This window comes from Falco naumanni, chromosome 1 (assembly GCF_017639655.2).
Source record: "Falco naumanni isolate bFalNau1 chromosome 1, bFalNau1.pat, whole genome shotgun sequence".
NCBI classification, from domain to species: Eukaryota; Metazoa; Chordata; class Aves; order Falconiformes; family Falconidae; genus Falco; species Falco naumanni.
The window spans coordinates 101,828,453-101,849,669 of record NC_054054.1 but is presented as its reverse complement, the minus strand read 5'-3'; the positions used below and the strand labels follow the sequence as shown (position 1 = coordinate 101,849,669).

At 47.1% G+C, this 21,217-nt stretch overlaps 1 protein-coding gene across 1 annotated transcript in view; it reads left to right on the top strand.

Annotated features, from left to right (window-relative positions):
• Positions 1–430: 430 nt before the first annotated feature.
• Positions 431–21,217, top strand: part of GALNT17 (polypeptide N-acetylgalactosaminyltransferase 17) — a 212,449-nt gene continuing 191,662 nt past the window's right edge. The window contains exon 1 of the mRNA XM_040613286.1: positions 431–878. Coding sequence (XP_040469220.1) covers positions 641–878 — 238 coding nt within the window. The 5' untranslated portion in view covers positions 431–640. The remainder of the gene's footprint in view (positions 879–21,217) is intronic.

The following is a 21,217-nucleotide window of genomic DNA, read 5'->3' as shown; positions in this document are numbered from 1 at the left end:
CTGCCGGCCCTGCAGCCCGCGGCGGGCCGGGGGCGGATCCGTCGCCGTGAGCCTCCCCCTCCGCTTCCCCGTGCGCCGGGAGGGGCGGCCGGCGCCCCTCCCCGCGTTCCCCCCGCCCCGCCGCGGAGCGGCGAGGCGGCGGCGGCGGCTCCGGGCGGGGCGGGGCGGCGGCCGGCGGGGCATGCCCCGTCCGCGCAGCGCAGCAGCGGCCCCGCGCCCCGCGGCGCAGGCAGGCGGAGGCGGCGACGGAGGCAGGCGCGCCGGTGCCGGTGCCGCAGGGCTGCCGGCCCCGCAGCGCTCCCCGGCCCCGCGGCCGCCCCGGAGCCCCGGCGCGGGTGCCCTGCGCGGGGCATGAAGTTGCGGCGGCGGCAGCGCGGCGGCGGGCGGGGCGGGGCGGGCGGCCCCGGCGGCGCGCGCTCTGCGGGGCCGTAGCCGGGGCGGGCTCGGCGGCGGCTCGGCCGGCGGTGCCGGTCCTCGGCGGCGCCCCCAGCCCCCCCCCTCACCCCCGCGTCGAGCCCGGGGCCGGGCCGGGGCGCGCAGCCCCCCGCGCTGCGGCGGCGTGGGATGTGCGCGCCGCGGCCCGCCCCCCCCTAGCCCCTGCAGGCAGCGCGGCGGCCGGCGGAGCCCCCCGGGAAGTTTGATGGCTTCTTTGAGGAGAGTCAAAGTCCTGCTGGTGTTAAACTTGATCGCGGTGGCTGGCTTCGTCCTCTTCCTGGCCAAGTGCAGACCCATCACGGCCAAGAGCGGCGACTCCTTCCATGACATCCATCCCAGGGCAGAAGTGGTCAACCTGACAGCCCGCGGCATCAGCTCCATCCAGGATGCGGTGTTGAAGAGACTCTCCCTCCTGGAGGACATCGTCTACAGGCAGCTGAACGGTAGGAGTCGTCCCCCTGCTCCTAACGCGTCGGGGTCCGGCACGGTGGGCAACGGTGGCAAACGCCGAGTTTGCACCCTACAACCTGGCCTTGCCCCCTGCGTTACCGAGCAGGCGGAGGCTCGGTGGACTGAATCGTGATTTCCAAGTTCTGCTTGTGTTCAGCGCTCAGCGTGCCTCGCACAGGCTGGAGGAAGCCGTGCTAACATAACGCTGCTGTTCGGGTTGGTGGTAGCGGGCAGGCAGCGACAGCGTCGTGATTTCCGCATCAAACGCGGAGGGTGCTGGCTGAGGCAATGGCTTTTACTGCTCCAGAGTTGGTTTTTTTTGGAAGGGAGTTTTTCAGCGGCTGAAGTACGGTGCATCATTTGAGTGCAGAAGGTCAGAAAGCAAAATGTGCTTCCTCTGATATGAGTTGAGCAAACTATTCAGTATTTCCTATGGCTGAGCATTGACAGCTGCTAATTAAAATCTCAAGTAATGCTTCTCTTTATAGCATAACAAAAGGATTTCTATTAAAATCTCACCAGGTTCAGTAGTTCTGAGCTGCAGAAAGGGAGTTTTAAAGATGCCGTATGGGATAGAGAAACATGTTGTGAAGATGCTAGAAATCTAGGTGAGGTATCTAATTAAAACACTGACTGTGGAAGCTAATTTTTTTAAAATTGTTCCCCATAGATTCACAACTGGGAATGTAATCTCAATTAAGAGTCCCGTTTATTGCTTCCAATCTCCGTAGCTTTAATGACTGCAAGTTTTTGTGTATTGGAATTAGCAGAGTTAATGTTTTTGGCAATGTCAGTGCGATTCCCTCTCTGAGTTTTGAATATGAAGCTGATGCACGACTCTGTGCCGTGTCGAACTGAGAGCTGGTGTGCGCTGGGTCTCCGTACTGAATCAGAGCTATTGCTGATTATCCTTCTGCACCGAGGATGTGAGACAGGTGCAGGAATGTAACATGCCCTTCCTGGTGCATAGTCGTCCTCTCGGTCGGTGTGTGTGCGCTTTGGAGAAGGATAGGGTACGGAAGGAGAAGTGCTCAGCTGAGTCGGAAAGTGTTATTTATATTGCTACTTTATACGCTGGCATGAAAAACCTGTCCTGCCTGTGAAAGCGCCTCGCACCACGAGATGTTGAAGCAGCACTGTTGGGTGACAAACAAGGTGAATCTAAAGAATATAAAGGGGTAAGGTAGAAAGCTGGATGTTATTTACAATCAAACTGTGAAACTGGCTGCTTCTGGATACTGCTGGGGCAGAAGTTCCCAGGAGGATTTAGGGCACTTATTTAAAAAGGGGTAATAGCTGCAGTTCAAGACCGGAGACTTTATGCTAGGACCTTGGGATTGGGCAAGTAATCATGCTGCTGCCTACTGTTCCCACAGAGGGAGAGATGAAATTGCAAGTTACTACCCTTTTCTGTGGGGATTAATGTGGGCTCCCTGCTCCAGCAAGCTCTGGGGGCTGCTTTTGGAGGTGGCTGGTGCTTGTAAGAGAAGCCGTGAGCACAGGAACGGCTCTGAGTGTGTGTCTGTCTGTAGGCTGCTGCGGGCACTCAGGGAAGTGTTAGTGGTGTAGTACAGGAGCCTGCTCAGTGCTGAAGAGCAGTCGTGCACCTGAAGACCAGGGGAGGCAGAGGTGATGGGTATGTTGCCCATAGCACAAACGTTTTCTTAGGGTGGCAGAAAGCTGAGCATGTAGATGTGACGTGTTGTCTGGCCCTTGCATACTGGCGTGATTTATAGCAGTGCTGATGAGTCTGGCTAAAAAATAGCTCTGGCATCGCGCTTATGTAACTTTGGGTCAAGTATATATTTGGTGCATGTGTTTTTCAGAGAAGTACGACGCAGCCTGTTCTCTGGGTGACACCTGTGTGTTGTGCGCTTCAGGAAGGCATGGGTTTAGAGCAAGATGTGGGGGGCCGGGTGAACCCCCGTCACCACCCACTGGCACTCAGAGGAAACAGCAAAGTGTGCTGAGACAGTCCATAGGGCTGAGGATGCGGAGGCAGCTGGACCGGCTTCCCTGCCAGGAGCTTTCTGTGCCGGAATCGGCATTCATTCTGGGCACTTAAAGAATACCTAAAGCTGAATTCCTGGTGCCCGCTTGAAGCATGCAAATACGAGCTCATTTCTTTTTTTTTTTTTCTTTTTTTTTTTTTTTTTCTTTTTCTTTCAGGGTAGGGAAGTTGAATGCTGGTGAGAAGTGCCTAACAAAACCCACCATATGCTCTTAGACAAGCTCCCTGCAAAATGCATCCACCAAGAGAATTCCCTTTCTGTTGCATAAGGTCCTGTTTTGTTTTAAATCTGACCTGTGGTTTCGCACCTACAAAATCACAGAATATAGTACCCCACCGTGTAGCATGTGGGAAGGCTGCACTTCAGGGAGCATTGGGAAGCGTTTGGCCAAAGAGAGAAACTAAACCACGGTTTGGGTGCAGTCAGCTGTGGATTTCTTTCTGTATTATGGGACTTGGCTGGATTTCAGTGGGAATTGAAGCCATCTTTAAAAAACTGAATCTCTTAAAAAAGCTCCATTCTGTAAAGATCAAATGAGCAATCTGATCATACCATTGCTGTGGTTTTGTTGTTCGAATCATGTAGTGTAAAGCATATTGGAAATAACAGCTCGCTGTGGTATGACAAACCTTATTTTTTATGTATGTATATTTATTTCTGTAAATGTTGGCCATGAAAGTAAGCTAAACAAAACTGCCTTGAGTCTGGTAAAAGAACAATTTTACACAGTTGTTCCTTTTGAATGATATTTCTCTGCAGTGCCATTCTGGAAATAACACCAGTGCTCCCTCTTATTTCTCCACTGTCCTAAACGTGGTCCAGTCTGCCTCCTGCAATGACTCCTCGCTTTCCAGGTGATGCATCTTGCTGGTCTTGCAGTGTTTTCCAGCCACTCTTAGCTGGGGTTGCAGTTGCACAAAGCCACATTGTCAGCTGTGGGACACTTGTTTCAGACAGTGTGTGGAAGGGTGCCTTGGGGGTGCTGCATGGGATCGGGGAGTCATCGCAGCAGACGGTAGCCTTGCTTAGTTTTCTCCTCGTTATAATTCATAAGGTATCTTTGAGAACTGTATGTGTGCTTTGTTCTTTCTGAAAGTTTATTATTGCTCCTTAGTTCATTGCACAGGTCTTGTGGGTTTTGCTTTTTGCTCTTCTGTTGCTCTTTGCAACTGGATGGCTCCCATGGTCACAAAGAAGTATAAAGGTGCCCTTTGGAATGAAGAGTTTTGTATGTGAATGCACTTATCTTAGAATTCAAAGGATTTTTAATTTCTGTAGTCGCTTTTATGGATGGAATTTTCTTGTTCAGCAGATGTTCAGAGAAAGCAAATGAAGGTCGGGAAGGAATGTGTGTATTTTACTTTGGGTATTAACTGCAACTTGTCTTTTTGATCCAAACCTAATTTTTTGTGTGCTGACATTTACATAAGCAAAACTTGTGGTCCAGATTATCTCCAGCTTCAGGGAGATACACAGAAATGAACTTTTCAGTTTGGTTCTATGTTTACAAAGAGAGGGTTTCTGTGCTTATATGACAAACTAGTTAGCTAGTGAGGAGCTGGAATGAATAGAGACCCAGAAGAGAGCATTCAGCTTTTGTGGCTGCCGGCTGTCGTGTGCTTCCTGGAGAGTGCTGGGCAAACTCTTCAATTAACCTAATCCTCTTCCTCTGGGGCTAATGTGGAAACCCGTTAATGACCATGAGAAATTTGAAATTGTGCTTTGTAGTATCCTGACACAGCAAAGGTGGGCCAACTTTTTCACATAAAAGTGACATATAGGATGAGTGACACGACTTGAGGAAGGGTGCAGCTTGTGTCACGAAACAGCATATAAAACTCACCATGAGACTCGCCTCAACGGGATGGGTCCCATGTCCATTGCATGGTGAGAAGCTGCTCATCTCTCACCTCCTATGAACGATGGCCTTGGGGGAGTTACCCAGGCAGCTTTTGTCTGGCTGTGTTTCTTCTTCCTTGGGCTCTTGCATTACTCTCTTCCACCTCCCTTGGTCCTCTTGAAGGTGTGCTCGATCCCACCCTGGGTGCGGGGAAAGGAAACGTTCATGGTGGTGCAGTGTGCGTTCACCCCCTCTGCAGAAGGAGAGAAGATGAGGCTGGTGCAGGCCCTTGGCGTGCCAGCCCTCGACAGGAGAAGTGTTGAGCAGTTGGACATCCACTGCTGAGGCACTGAGAGGCTGGCGGGATGTACAGGGTCCATAAGGAGGTTTCCTTATGTGCAGAGCGCTGGGGCTGCACCGATGTGGAGTATTCATCCCAGGTGGGAGGAAAGAGCCTGGATCTGACTTTGTGTGTTGGTTTTTGTCCCCATCCTTCACAGTCTGATCCCGCCCAGAAGTGGGCAGTCCCCTCTTCTAAACCTTGTTCACCAGAAGCTCTTGAAGTCAATATATAAATGATTTAGTTATGAAATAGCACTACCAGTTTGAGAATAAGATGCGCAGGAGGGGAAGCACTCTAAATAAACCCTTGGTTTGCATGTGGGGAAGCCATCTTCCCTATCTACCATAGCTGAGCATCTTGAACCAACATAAGCAGATCAGTTTTCTGCTGGTTACCGATGATCTGAGGATGTGCTGGGGCCAACCCCTGCAGGGGCACGTGCAGCAGAGAGGGGGTCTTGGGTTGAAGCCCCCAAGCAGCATGAAGGCTGTGAGCTCCCTCTCCGGTGCTTGTTGGCTGAGACACGCAGGCGCTCAGCTGCCTGGGAGCCAGTGAGCAAGGAACGGTGCAGTGTCTTTCTGAATCGTGTGGGAAAAAAAAGTATAAAAATTCTTTACTTCAAGCTAAGTATTGTCAAGACAGAAATCACTGTGAAAAGGCACTGATGACTCATCCTAAGCTCTTCTTTTAAATGTTATTTTGTAAACTCACAGCAGCTTATGTATAAGATCAGGGAGAATAGAAGGTTTTTGCAAATTGTTGTAAACGAGAGGGCAGTGATGAAGAACGCAGAAGTGAAGCTGGCCAGAAGATGGGTGAGCAGAGAGGGCTTTTCCTCTCCTGCGAAGGCAGTGCACAGAGTAAACTGCAGCTTTACCGAACTTTAAAGGTTGAAGAGGAACCTCAAATTCCTCAGCAGTTACATCAGCCTGTGCTCATTATTTAAACGAACTTGCATCTGTGCTTGTGCACATGGAATTATTTGCACACGCTGAGATATGAACAAGTGCATGTCAGCAGCCTCCTGCATACAGATTATGCTCTCCTCTGCTTATCCAATTAGGAAATTAACTTTGTGAGGGTTGCATATGGACATTGAGGCCGATACTGAAACACAGCCTTTTGCATGGTCTTGCTATCCCCCTTGTAAAGTGGCACTTAATTAACTTTAAACACTTCAGAGATATGTGGATTTACTTCCCGTAAGGATAAGATAATGCTTATCTTCTGTAGCACTTATCATCCTCAAAGTACATTACAAACTTAGCTAACTACTGAGTATAAAAATTATATATGTAAATAAGGCAGATTAAAAGCCGTTCTATCAGCCATTTAGTAGTATGTAATAGTGTTACACCCACAGACTAGTAATATTAAGATTTTAACAGGTAGGTATTAACTAAATTGCTAAGAAATTCTCTGATTAAGATAAACAACTAAATGTAAATAATTGAGAGCAGGGAAATGCTGTTTGTAGGCAGAAGGGCCCAAACTTTAAATGTGTTAATGAAATAAAATACCTCGTTATATGAGCACAGCCTTGCTGAGGGAAATCCTTTGATACAAGAAATGATGATTTGGAGATAAAGTGATACGCTATGGGGCTGTGACTGCCGTGTCAGATCCTGTCTCATAACCATCGGTTGAGATGCTGTTTCCCTGTCTACCCTGCTACTGTGATATTTATGAAGTAGAAACTATTATCTTATATGGCCTTGTATAGCAACTTGATAAAATTGCAACTTTAATATTTATTATATGCCTAACAGATTTGTTTACCGTATTCCCCATTAGGAATAACGCAAGTTATCGAGATTCAGTACATGCTTTTATAAGTTCCCAGCCTAAAGTTACTAGGTGCGTAGCCTGCATGGTCTGCACAGGCTCGAGACACCCAAGAGCTGCTGGCTGTAAATTATTCTTATCAGGTTCATGGAAATCAGGCCTGATACCAGTCAAAGGATGACTAAAAGAAATACTTCTTAGAGAAATAATAGAATCCAAAGATGAGGCTTCAGATAGCGATTTAGGAAGTATCTGGAAGCTTAGGCATTAACGTGACATTTAGTTTACAACCAGGCTGACTAGGAACTGATAGATAATTTTTGGTTTTGGTAGTTATTTGGCTTCATCATCTGAATATTCACTGTCATTGGCAATGAATGAGTAATAAGCCTCTAACACATTTGTCATGCAGAGACAACACAGGGTTCATGAGACGCAACAGCAATGACCAGAAATTCTTGCCTATTGATTCAGGTTTGCCTGACAGAGAAACAGAACCTTACCTCGAAGGTAAAATTTACAAAGGTAAATTTACGCTGCCAGATTAGGTAGGCAGCTTTTAGGAATTTTTTTCTAAGGATACAAAAATTTGAAAAATAGGTGCTTTACTTATGTGAGTTACAGTATTATTTCCAAGCCTCAGTCTGAATCACCAGTGTGCTATTGTGTCTCCAGTAAGAGACATTTGGAAATGGATGTATTTGGCAAAACGTGGACATTTAGTGACATTTCAGTGCCAGAAGGCATCCTGCCTGGCTTCCAGCTGCCACTCCAGAAGGGCACGACTCAGCCTTCAGTGGAGTGTCACATCTGCTGGGTTTGCACAGCATCTCGGATACCCCGAGGCCTTTCGGCTGGCAGCAGGCACTGCTGAGACAACAGTGTCCCGTGCTTTGCTGTCTTGGAGATCTTCTGCTTTGATCAGGGAGGACAGACAGACAAAGTTAGCTTGAGGCATATGCTGTCAGTGGGCTTGGATTTTGGGGAGTCTGTCTGGTCTGCTCTTGGCCACCATCTTCCCTTGGTACTTCTCTTCTGGCAGAAAGCACGTGCATTTCTACTAAAAATATGCTGTACGCAACCTGTGAGCAAACTTACCTGTTAATAAGGCATAGCAGAAAAGAAAATAGAAATCAACCTTTCTCAGGTAATTAAAAAGGTTTTACTAGTTTCATGATTTATGCCACTAATCTTTATCTAAAATTGAACAATCTGGTCCAGATGTTACGGTGGGCTGGCAGACTGCCAGTTCCCAGCTCCTACAGATACGCCTGAATCCTGGGGTAGGTGAGGTCGTTTTGCATGTTGAAATATTAAACGTAAAAGGGAGACATTTTTTTGGTAAGGTGTCATTACTGAAGTCTGTAAAGGGCTGTTCAAACTGAATGTGCATAGTATTGACCGTACTGAGGGTTGACAACAGCGGTTCAGCTTCGGTAATGTATCCTAGTGGTACAATATTATTTTTCCTAAACAGTTTTGGGAGTACTAGCAACCGTATTTTCTAGCCCTCAGTCCCTGTGGTTGAATTTCTTAAAGAAATTGTCAAATGCTTTACATCTTATTGCTACAAGCATAGCTATTTCTGCCTATAAATCTAATAGCTATCGACCCGCATTCTGACATTCACTGATGGTTATCTAAAAATAATGTGGTAACGATGCAATGAGAGCCCTACGTAAAGCATTACGTGCAAGGCGAGTGCTGTGCTGAGCCTGGCTGTGCTGTCATTGAGCAATTACATACCGTGGTTCGTTCTGATGCAGTCTTAGGGCTTTGATACTTGTGTCACTGAGGAGATGCAAAGTTACCTGAAAAAGAAAGACAATTCCCCAAAATCGGGAGTGCGTTGGATAAAAATCACAGTTTGTCTTTTCCTTTTTTAAAAACCTGATGATCTGTGCTTGCATGCCTCTTGCTGTGTGATGAGTTCCTATGATACTGCCCTCCCAGGGATTCGCTCCCTGTGATTCACTCTGATACCCACAGACAGCGATGCTAAAGGCTATCTGCCATATTACAGCACTTGTTCCCTCTTGGAGCAGGGAACACCTACAGCTTCACAGGATCCGTGATATGGGAATAATAGGAGAACTCTTGGTAAACGGACTTTTAAAAAATACGGATCTTCCTAGGTTGTCCAGCCTAGGCTGTTGTGCAAGAGCGCTGTTCTTCCTGCTGACAGGGAAAATGATGGATCTCTTAAAAGCCAGGGCTGTCATACGTGGTAAATCACCCCTTCTTGCTGCACAGCTGGCATGCCCTGTTGCACCCGATTACTTAATTTTAGCGCAGTAAAACCAACGCTGTGATGTGTCGGCATTTGGTGCGGAGGGAGGAAGGGGAATCCTCGGTCCCTCTACCCTTCGGTCCCCTCGGCGTCAAGCAGAAAGAGCTTGTGTGCCTGCCCGTGGCTCAAAGAGTGGCTGCGCAGCACGAGCCCCTCTCTGGGCTCTGGCAGGGACAGGCTGGGGGTGGGAAGGCAGGAGTGCTGGGCTTCGGGCTCTGCTGCCTTTGGACCCGAGCATCCTCTCACGGCACCCAAACGGGTTACAGGATTTTCTTTGCTTCCATCTCCTCTACGTAAGAGTAGGGCCTTTCTGTGTTTGTGGGCAATGGAAATCCAAATTGCTTTTCCTTGGCGTGTCTGTGTGTTGCTGAGATACAGAAAGCGGAAAACCATGACAAGAGAAAACCCAGTAGATTACCAGACACCAGCAGTGCCTCGGCTGAGTTATTTCGGGTGATTCCTCAAGGTGCAGAGAGCATGAGAGAGTCAAGCAAGGTCTTCTACCTGGTGGTCGTCAGAATTTATTTAATCTTCATTTGCTCTTGTATTTTGGGCAGTGTAACAGCTCGCCATGGTTGTGTGTGTTCTCAGAACATAAAGATGAAGCGGGAAGGTTAATTTTAAAATGCAACAATTACAGTTTCTTTCTGGGTCTTTGCCTATATTACGCTTTAAATTAAATCAAGAGAGCACTTGTGTTTGTGCCAAATTACTACAAATTCTTCCAAAACAATTGCTTTATCATACTCTAAAAATGCAAAGTAAGGTGAGGGAGCAGGGGGCCATTGGCGAAGACTGAAAAGCCATTTTATGGTATTTTTAAAGCTTGCTTATATTCCATTATTGGGTTTAAAATAATTTTTGTTGACCTTTATGTGTTTTTAGCGTGTACCACCTTTAGTGAAGTGTGCTAGAACACTGAATGCTTTAAATCATTTCGAACATAAACCTCCTAATCTGGTAGATTTTATTTCGGTTTTTCATATTTGCACTGACAAGACAATAATAGTAATAACCATTACACTTGTCTAAACCTGTAGTCAAGGCTGGGGCCGTGTTGTGCTTTGTCCTTTGCTAAGTGTAGACCAAATGCCATAATGTGGAATTTCGGTTTGCTTGAAGATGTTATTGATGTAATCAGGAGGGACTGGTGTTACCATTAAGGGCACCAGGCATCCAGGAGGAAAGGTTTACGTCCCGCTTTATCCCTCCAGTGTTCTGAGTGATACCGGACAACCCACTTATATTTTTTCTAATATTATTCTAAGAGTTAGGGATTCAGGTTCCTTTATGTATTACTGAACGAATGTCTCAAGGACAGAAGTGCTGATGAAGAGCTTTATAAGTGGGACGTGGTATGAGAACAGAGAAAAAGTTGCAGATGTGTTTTGGTGATTTGAAGATCCTTGGAACTGGCGTCAAAGAGGTAGGAACAGAAGAAGTGTGAGAGGTGTTTGACTGCCTCTTATTCCTTACCATAACAAATGGCTGGAATGGATCCTCAATTAAGTGAACTTACCATCCAGTGAGATAAATCAGGCAACAGGACGAGGCAGAAGATAGGGGGAGAATTACACCTAATGTTGTGTTAATTCCCTCCGGCTTTTGGATATAGAAAACTCTCCCTTGGTTTAAATCTGTATTAATTATATGTCGACTAGGTTGAAGGGGAGATGCGTAAGGAAATGAAATAGCAGAGCAGGGCGATGTGCAGGTGAAGCTGGAGGGAGGGAGGGCTGCAGCGGGGGGGTGGGGGGTGGGGGGTGGGGGTTGGGCAAAGGCAGGGGTAAGGTTTCATCCAGCAGCAACACGCTGAGCGGGGTGGTGCAGCCGAAGGGTCGGTGGGCTCTGAGGGCTGGGGAGGGGGCAGGCGGCACCTCCTGCCTGCCCTTCCTCGGGGTTTCTGCCTCCGGGAGCTTTACCTGCCCCTGGATTTATGGAGGGCAGCTCCGACATTTGGTTCCGCATTAGGGAAATATCCACCGTGCACCTGTGGTGAAGGTGAAGGGCCAGACGGGGACCCCGGCTGTGGGAAGGAGGGGGGACCAGTTGCAGTTTGGTGGGACAGGTGCTGTTTGGATGAAACTGATCTGATCGACCCGGTGCAATGCCGGAAGGGACAGAACTGTTTTCTGAGCTCTGCAAGTAGAGGTTGGAGACAAACCTGCATTATCTGGGGAAATAAATGAATAATTGACCGAGTGGACCCAGGGTGGGTGAGCTGCCTTCTCTGATGTGAAGGGGGACGGTTCAAACGTGGTGCTCTTTGCTTGGTGCTTGTGTCTGAAGGGGCAGGGTGACGGCTGGATCATGCAGATGATTTGTGGGCATACAGACAGCTTTCATTTAGAAATCTGCCCATCAGGAGTGTCTAAAGGCAGTTAACAGCTTTTGCAGTGTCTTACATGGAAGGTGTTACTGGGGTCAGGTCATATTAACTTCAGTTGTCTTTGGATCAAGCGTTGAGTCAATAAGTGACTTTCTGGGGGACTTTAATAGGTGTTCTGCACAGACATAAAAGGGGTTAGACAGTAAAATGGGATTTTTCGCTTTTATCAGTCTTTTCTTAGGAAGTTGCTCAACTTCCAAATACTAATTAATGCTCTGTTCCTTCCACAAATTTTCCTCCTTACTGATGCCGCCTGTTTGATCCTGTCGAACAATATCAGACCTTGCAAATTAGAATGGCCTGACAGGCTGCGATGTGGAAAGAGGCACTGAATGGAAAGGAGTAAAACTTCGATGTCACATCCTGATTTGAAGCATCCAGCATAATTTATACTCTTTATGCAGCTGTTTGGAAAATCCTGGAATTCCCTTGAATGGTAAGCTCTGATGAGAATTACTGGAACTGCGTATCCAGAAATATCCAGCTCCAATTACAGTTACTGGAGTTGTATATCCATGGAAAGTAACTCATTCCAAAGCTGCAGACCCGGGTGTAGACACCTTTGGGTAGCATCTTTTTATGAGCCTGCCCAGCCTTTTCCATCATGGGAAACTGCTTTAATTTGTTTATAATTTTTCCAATTAGGCTAAGGTGGTCAGGTATTATCAAGATCATGTTTGTCTTCAATCTCAGCAAACCGGTCCGGATGTTTTTGGAAATGATGTATGAGGAAAACGTGTACCATTGTCCCCATGGAGGAACAAAAGCTGGTACAAATGGGAAAAGGAGTGGAGGGACTGAACTGGCAGCTCTGAAAAAATGGGGCTGAGAAACCACAGGAGAGGAGAAGGAGGGAGATGAGGAGGCTGACATGGGTGGGCAACATGAGAATCCGTGGGGAGAAGAGGCATGGGACAAGCTGTCCAGGCAGGGAGTAGCGGCCCCAGGGAGCAGAGGTCCTGGGAGCATCTTTGTTTTGCTGCAGGCATGTTTGAATGCAGCACAGTTGCTTGATGTTTTTGTTACAAGCAGGCAAGAAAAGTGTTATTTTCAACTTGATATTTTATATAAATGAAATATAACTAGAAAGATAGGTTACTTCCAGAAATCTTAATGCCAAATGTGGTTCTTGGGATATTTTTGCTCGTTTGATGATTAAAGTGTTAGCCTTGTAGAGCGTTCAGAAGATGTGTGGGTATAAAGCCAGGGCAGGTATTATTAGCTGTGTAAAGCAAAACAATACAGTCACTGTGGAAAAATTATGGGTTTTGTGCTGAAGCAGATATTTAACCTTTGTTTTTACAACTCCAGAAATGAAGCAGTTTGTTTCTTAATGTAGGCTTAATGCTCAAAGTGTATGCTGACTGGATTTTCACATCTGAATGTATGAAATACTGGGCTATTAGAATCTGTTTTAACGATCTCTTTTCCCATAACTCCTAATATTTGCCATTTACTAATTATGATGTGCCTAAGTAGTTCTCATTTGTAGTAGGTATTTTAAATGCCGCAGCTGTCCTAGTTTCAAGCTAACTGCTGGTGACTTTTTTACTGCCTGAGAATTGAGTAGCATGGGTGATTTTTGCAGGTTGGTGTAACTGTTTGCCTCGCAGTGTTCTTCATTATAAAGTTTTTGATATGCAGGTCCCCAGTGGAAGCAGAAATAGGTTTGGCAGAGGAGCAGCAGTGCTGAAGAACACGTAAACTCATGCTGAGTCAGCGAGGGCATACCCAGGTGGTTGGTGTAAGCACTTGTGGATTTGGGAGTTCCTGCTCTATTTTTTTTTTTTAAATCCTTGGGATTTTCCAGCAAATTTATAATAGGGGACAGGGGGGCCGTTTGGAAGGTAACAGCCTGAGCAGCAGCTTTGCAAGCTTCCCAGGCAGCCTGTGGGGCAGGGAAAGGCAGGGTGTCTTTGTCAAGGTTCATTTTGCTGCTCCAAGGGCTGCTGTGATGGGACCATACGAACTAGTTTAAGGCCATTACTAGTTATGAGACCATTGACATTTGTATGGGGTTTGCATGGCAAGGTTTTGGTGGGGGGGGCAACATGGGTGGCTTCTGTGAGGAGCTGCCAGAAGCTTCCCCTGTGCCCGCCGGAGCTGATGCCAGCCGGCTGCCAGCCCCACGGAGGCCGTGACCCGCGGGCAGCGGCGCTGGGGCAGCCCCTGGCAGGGCCCGTGGCCCATGGGGAGAGGAGCCCGGGCTGGGGCAGGGCTGGGGACCCCGCGGGGACCCCCCGGGGCAGCTCCTGAGGGACGCTCCCGTGGGAAGGGCTCCCGTGGGAGCAGGGGGCGCAGGGCTGGCTCCCGGGGCAGGGACCCCACGCTGGAGCGGGGCAGCGTGCGGGGGACGGGGCGGCAGAGACGGCGTGTGAGGGGCTGACCCCAGCCCCATTCCCCGGGAGGAGACAGAGAAATCAGGGATTAGGTTAAGCCTGGGAAGAAGGGAGGGCTGGGGGGAAGGTGGGTTTAACATTTGGGTTTAGTTCTCGTACTCCTACTCTGACCTGATCGGTAATCAATTAAACTGATTTCCCCAAGCGGAGCCTGTTCTGCCCGTGACAGTAACCGGCGAGTGATCTCTCCCCGTCCTTACCTCGACCCACGAGCCCTTCGGTACATTTCCTCGAACCCCCGTCCTGCTGAGGAGGGCAGTGACCGAGCGGTTTGGTGGGCAGTCCACCTTGTAGTCTGTTAGACCTCCCTGCAAAACAAAAGTGTGGAGAATGCAAAAAAAAATGGTAATGAAGAAGAACTTGTAAGGTGTAAGTTAGGAAGCCAGGACTGTACTTAAAGGAAAAAGGGAAATAATGCAACTCAGAACAATTTAGATGCTCTGCAAGCAAGGAAGGCCTGTTAATGCAGTTGTCTGTCCTCCTTGCATTTAATTTTATTTTGAATTTTACCTGTTGATGTTTTTTTTTTTTCTTTTTTCTTAATCCCGTTTGTCAATCACCTTCACCAGAGGCAATCCAGCTGTGACTTGACAGCTGCTACTGTCTTCTCCAGCATGTGCTGCCAAAAATCCCAGTTGATTCTAGGGCTTAAGGCACAGTGCTGTCTATTTTATGTATTTCTTCCTACATATTAATATTAATAATGCGCTTTCCAAATTCAGAAGCCTCCAAGCCTATTGCAATTATGTTATTTTTTTAAAGTTCAGTTTTTGGCAGGTATGTCCTGGCAGTAAACATGGCTTATGAGCACGTTGCGGAGTATGGGCAGTGCGGGTGGGCTGGGACAGTACTCGCGTCTGGAACCAAATCCTGCAGCTCTTAAGGAAACTTGAATGTGAGTGAAAGCTTTGAATGCAGTCTTTTCACTTCACGTTCTGTGAAATAATTTCTTCTGATTTGGAAGAAGAGACTGTGGTGCCAGGGGTGCGATGTGCTGCGGGTCCTTCTTGTGCTGAATGTTTCCAACCAGCCACGGTGACTCCTGCACGGTCCTGATGTGGTTTCATGTTTTCTGAGCTTGTTTCTTGCTTCTTAGCCATAGGCTCCCCTTCTGCTGTCTAGAAGGCAAAACGCTGCGGCTGTTCAGGCAGTGTCAGACCCTCAGCCTCTTTCTCTCTCTCTTCCACAAGGCTAAAAAAAGAAAAGAAGAAGAAATTTTAACTTTTTTTGCCTGCTCCTTCCTTCGCATGTCTCACACCTCCATGCTGAGCCTTGGCTTAAAACCGTAAGAGCTGAAACTCAAGAAGCTGGGGGGAAAAAAAAAAGCTGATCTAGGAGTCTTCTGACTGGATCAATGGAGCAAAAGAACAGGCTGAAGCTGCACAATTGTGAGTTAGAACTTTGTGGAACATGCTGCGTCAGGGTCTTGTACCAGGCGATTATCTTCAGAGGTGCACAAGGCAAATGCTTTTCCAGTCTTAGGAAATTCCTTTATGCTTGAATTTAAAAATGTTGATCTGTTTATTAATTTTAAAACAAAACTGCTGATAGGGACATTGAAGCTATAATGAAATTCTTACGGGTCGTTTTCTTTGACTCATTTTTTGGAGGTTATTAGATAAAACCTTTTCAGTATTTGCCTTCTGTGAGTGCTGGAATTTCTTTTCAAGCCGTTATTTGCATTTCCTGCAGTGTGTATGCATACTCGGTCCTGCCAGGCGCCCAGAGCTTCCTCCGAGCAGCTGAGCAGCAGCATCCATCCCTGCAGGCTGCAGGAGCCCAGGGTGTCTGAGCCCCGGAGCAAAGCTCAGCTCCCCCCGTGGTGGTCCCTTGTGTGTTCAGCGATCTAGGCTGAAATTAGAAAGAGCTGCTTGGTTCGATCAGCACGAATGTTTCCTGTGAGGCTGTATGGGGACAGCTCAAACTGCTGATAAGTGTTTAAAACCCTTTAGCCCAGCCTGTCTGGATTGGAAATTCTTCTGATGAGTGGATCCTGCCTGCATCCCTTCATATGGGTGGGTTGGGAAAAAGCCAAAGAACTCACTTTCATCATCACGGGTGCCAGCTGTGTCATTTCCAGGGACTTCAGCAGGGTTAGGAACAGGCTTGTCTTATGCGCGTTATTAATCAGAAGGCTCTGTGTTCGGTTGAAGAAATGAAAAGGTAGGGCCTAATTTACAGGCTGAAATTGGTATGAGCTGGGCTTCTCTTACATCAGTCCCTCGAGGTTTTAGTCTAATTCAAGAGATTTTTTTTTTTCTTCTTTTTTTTTTTGTCCCCTTGCTAGGTCATGAAGACCCTTTGTATTACATTTGCATTGTGTTATCTATGTCAGGGACTTGGACTTGTAGCTATGTACCAAATTCAGAACTAGCTGTATGGCAGCTACTTTGCAATCTTCCATTCATTTTTCATGTTTCAGGGTTTTTTTGGACAAGTAAATACAGTTTCATATTTATACCCATGCCAGGAATAAATCAAATTAGTCTGAAATTAGCCTTTGCTCTTACAGTGCTTTGCACACTTCTAATATTAAGGAGATAAGGAGGGAGAAGAGCAAACCTGCTTTGAAGACGAGCTGATTTCCATAGCAGGCAGTGTGACCTACTTAAAGGGAGGGGGCGAGTGAGCAGAGTTGAAAATGGGCTCTTTATTTATTTATATAATTTTCAAGTATCTGCGTCACTGCTTCCCAGGCTGAGCCCTCCCCTGACACTCACCTGACACAGCACTGAAGAACTCGGAGCTGAAGAAACGTCGTTTGTCCTACAAGAGTCTTCTTTGTATGAAAGATTTGTGTTGGCTTTGCAGCCGGGGTAGGACCGCGCAGCTCAGTGTGGAGGCATTTGGTAGATGACAAGATTCAGACAGGGCTTTGGGGGGATGTTAATCACAGTTTAACATTTGTAGGAGATCTTCTTCATTGCTTCACTTAAATGAGAAGGAGCAGTGTGCGTTGCTTCAGGGCTCTTGAGCATCGTTTTCAAGAGCACGGGATGTTCGGGAACAGCCTTGCGGAGCGTTGCCAAACTGCTCAGCAGATCCAGAGATCCCCTGGTAGATGGGTTGGAGTAGCAGATGGGCGGTGAAGTGCTTCTATTCTTACACACTCCTGGTTTGGTAGCCAGGAGATGCACAGAGTCATGATGTGTGCACGTATGTGCCATCAAATAAACGCTGGCTGGGTAGGTGTATGGTTTGTTGCCTTTTTTCTTTAAAATGAGCTCCTTTAGTAATAACGTATGTCTGATTTGGGTCTGGTACCATCTTAGTAGGGAATTAACTACAAAACATCAATCATCAGTGTCTGGAGGGCTAATGCTGCTCGTGGGGCTGGAGTAAGCAACGCAAGCGCGTGAAGTTACAGGTTGCTGCCCTGTCCCTGGTACGGTCATTTCCTTTGGTGTGAAGTCAGTGTAACGTGCACCCAGATCAGAATGACCATGGATTGCACCAGACACTGAAATGCATTAATTTATCTAGAGAAAGCTGATTTGTCAGTCCTAGTGGTTTTATAACTTTTTTAGAGAGCGAACACAAGGCTGGCCGTACCCTGCTGGTGCTGGTTTCTGGTCTGCAAGCTGGGTTTGTGTCTTAACTTGATTCACATCATCTGTAAAATCATTTCTATATCCAGGACCTGAGTTGGGTGCAGCTCATGCCTTGTGAGAAACTGATGATCTGAACTTTCACATGCTCAGAAACTGATAGGCACTCTGCTCTTGTATTTAAAAGTATAATGATGTCTTGATGGGCAGAAGGGGAGACAAGTTGTTGGTCTGAACTTCTGACCGAGCTCTGAGCTGGTCTTGTCTGAGCTGTTCATGTTGACAAGGTTATGTAGAGATGAAAATTCAATCATTTAGTCGGAGAAGGTACCAAGTTTTCTTTGCTCACCCTGCATAGTAATATGTGTTTTGTAAGAGCAATGTGTGTCTGGTTGTCTTTGCTTGAAATCTTTATTGCTTCCAATACCTGAGTAGAACGAGATGAAAACTTCCCTGCCCTGTGGGTAGTTGCATTTCACTGGAGCCATATGTTAAGTCTGCAGAACCCCTTGGGAATTTGGCAGGATCCATGAACTAAGCTAAAAATTAAGAACTGACAAGTAGGTGAGAAAAGACTGCTCACAGCCGCCTCAGGGCATTAATGCTCCCATAACACCTTTCTTCTATGCAATTATTGTCCCCTGTTGCTTTTTTTAATAACATTTCTTTTTCTTTGAGTCAAAACTCAGCTCCTTTTAACTTCCGTTCTTCACTAAGCAAATCTGAGAAGTCTAGAGGAAGTCTTATGGCCCGTTTTAAAAGTCTTGTATGTTTTAAGTACCATGTATAAAATAGAACTGGACTGACCCATTGCAGAGAGGAAGATCTGTCAGGTCAAGCTGACGGTGTGATGCTGCTGCTCCACTGCCTAAAACACCACACGGCTGTGCTGCTCCTCAGCCTTCCCACCCTGCCTGCGCTGCGCAGGGGCTCGGGGTGGCTGCTAGTCCCTCCCGGGTCCGGTGGGAGGATGAAGAGGATGACTCTTAACTACATTGTGTTATGTGGAGAAGGAATGTTTCTTGGGATACTGGAATCAAGCACTTGATTGCAGTGGAAACACTTTGCAAGGAACATCAAGGTTCTGTGGGAAGCGCAAACTCACCTGTGCCGAGGCAAAGCGGTCACAGCGGCGCCGGGATCACTGCGCGGTGGGTCCTGTGGCTGTGGGAGAACCTGGCTTCCCAGCTCGGCCGAGCCAAGGGACCACCTCTCCCAGCGCTACCAGTGGCAGAGCTTTGGGGAAGGACCATGGCAGGGCTTCTTTTTGGCTTTTAGCAAGTTCTGAACTGCCACTGGTAACTCCTTCGGTGACCTCAGCTTCTGGGGAGGGGCAGTGAGTACCTCTATCTTTATCATTCAGCTTTGCAGAATTCTGTCATGTCCTCTGAGCTTATCTACCTTCTTCCCAGGGTGGAAAGTCTTCATTTATTTAATTTCTCCAATATAAAAAAGCATCTTTAAAGTCTTTCATATCCTGTTGCTTTGTATTCCTAGATTATTTTTTTTCATACTCCTGTTGGTTTGGTTTTCACTGGAGGTGACTCGAGCTGCACCCAGCATTCCCAGTGTGAAAGCCAGGCCCAGAATAAATACGGACCGAATGCTTGTGCCAGACATTGGCAAACTGGCATCGGTATTTGCTGGAAGGTCAAAGATGTTCCTTTATATATAATTTGTACTATTAATGTTTAAAATGGTCCAGGTCTCAGATGGACGGTTTCCATACCCTGGATTGAATGGTGCTAATGGTTAAAGTCCTGCTCTCTCTACTTTTTTTTCCTGTGGTGTCTTGGTGCTGCAGAAGGCCAGACTGGGTGATCCCTTCGGTCTCTCAAAACTTTGGGCTGTTGAACAGGGTCTGTAGAGTCTCCTCGGTGTATCAGAAAATAGAAGTAAGCTGCTTAAAGCTGAACCTGGAATGACATGGACTGCTTGAGCCACTTGTGGAACTTTAGACCATTAATTTTGTTAGTATCAGGATTTACGGAGTTCTTAGAAGCTGATGTTACTCTCCACCCCCAAGGACGTGTCTTACCTGTTGTAGATGGGATTGCAGATGGATTTCCATCCCCACACCCCTTTTCTATGAATGTGCATGTTGTGGAAGTCTGTGGAGCTCTTGCTGAGCAGAATTTGGCAAGTCTGCGCTTGTTCCAGTCTCCGTTATGCAGCTATTCCTCTTGCCCAGTGATGCAGTTCAGTCTTTTCCAGTCTTGCACGATGGATTATCTTGTTAATGTCAGAAACCAATAAGTATTTGAATTTTTTTTTGTAGCAGTTGTATTTAATATGTATGTCGATATGATGCACTTCAGATATGTGTGTGCCCATGCTGCAGAGTATGAACAGTCCAAACAGGAACGTAAAACGTAAGACCTTTTCCAACATAATTCTGTTTCATTAAAACAAGTTGTGTCTATGGTAGGAATTTAACGATTCCATTCAGAAGGATTTATTTTAATATAATATTTTTTAAAACCCGCTTTAATCTGCTGAACTCTTGGAGAGCTAGCAAGGCAGTGCTTTCCTAGTCATTTTGCCATTTGATTGAACAGTAAAACAGGTAAGTTAAGTTTTAATAAAAATCTTATATTACAGAGCACTTAGAGATTTAAGAATTCCGAAAGACCAACTAATTCATTTTGGCACAGCCCTGTGTGGCTGGTTAGAGGGGGGGTGTAAACTGAGGGGTGAGTATTTGATTTACATGACCGAAGCCTGAGCGCCGGATTCAGCTCTAGTCTCTCCCTCCAGTTGGTGCTGGTACCAGCAGCACCTGTGCTGTCAGCCAAATGGGTCAGCTTTGAGCCGGAATGATTTGCAGCCTTGGGGAGCTCGTGTTCGGGTGCAGGTTGTCACCTTGAGCCCTGGGCCAGTGGGTTCGCTCTGCCGCTGGCGGGCACGAGCCAGCCCCGGCCCGAGCTGCGGCGGGATCAGTGGTTGAGGGTGCGGAGGTAACAACTGGGTTGTAGCTTTTGTCTGCCCATGAATCTGGTCTTAACCTCACAGTGCTGTCAGACACAGCAGGAAAAGGTGGGGAAAGCCGTGAAGTCCTGCCTCCCCAGCTACGCTGCAGGTCGCTCCCCGGTGGGGTGCAGCGTGCTTGAACCCTCTGAAAAACATATGCAGTCAAAAGGTTGTTATACGAGCAGTGTTGGCGCTGCTCAAGGAAAGAGTCTAGAAATGTGCTCAGGTTCTCTGGCACTGGTATAAGGGAGAGGTTGTGAAAGGCAGGATATTGCCCAAATAAAAGCAGTTACCAAACCAGGATGCTTTATTTTTACCAGAAAGCCTGCTGAGAAGGGAGAGCTGAGAAGTGGCTCTGGTTCATGTCAGGGATTAACTCTGGGAAAGGCTGGTCTGAAAACAGGACTTGGGGATTGGTACAAGCTGGAAGGTATCCCAAAAGGGAATCAAAAATCAAAGCTGTTTTATTCTTTGTTATTATAGAGCTGTCCTCAAATACATGGTAAATGAAAGCTTAGATTTTTAGTTCTGTAGCCTCTTGCCTTCAGCTGAAGGCAGTTTGTTATGGATATTGGCTTCAGATGGCTGGCAAGCCATTGCCAAGGTCTTTGGGGTACTGAACCAGCGGTGGCCATCTCTCACGGTGCCCAGAACAATAATCTGAAATCAAAGGTAGCGAGGGTGTTAGGGGATGCTGCGATCTGGTTTCATTTCAAATCTGAAAGCTGAGGCATTGGTGAGATGTCTCCCAGGGAT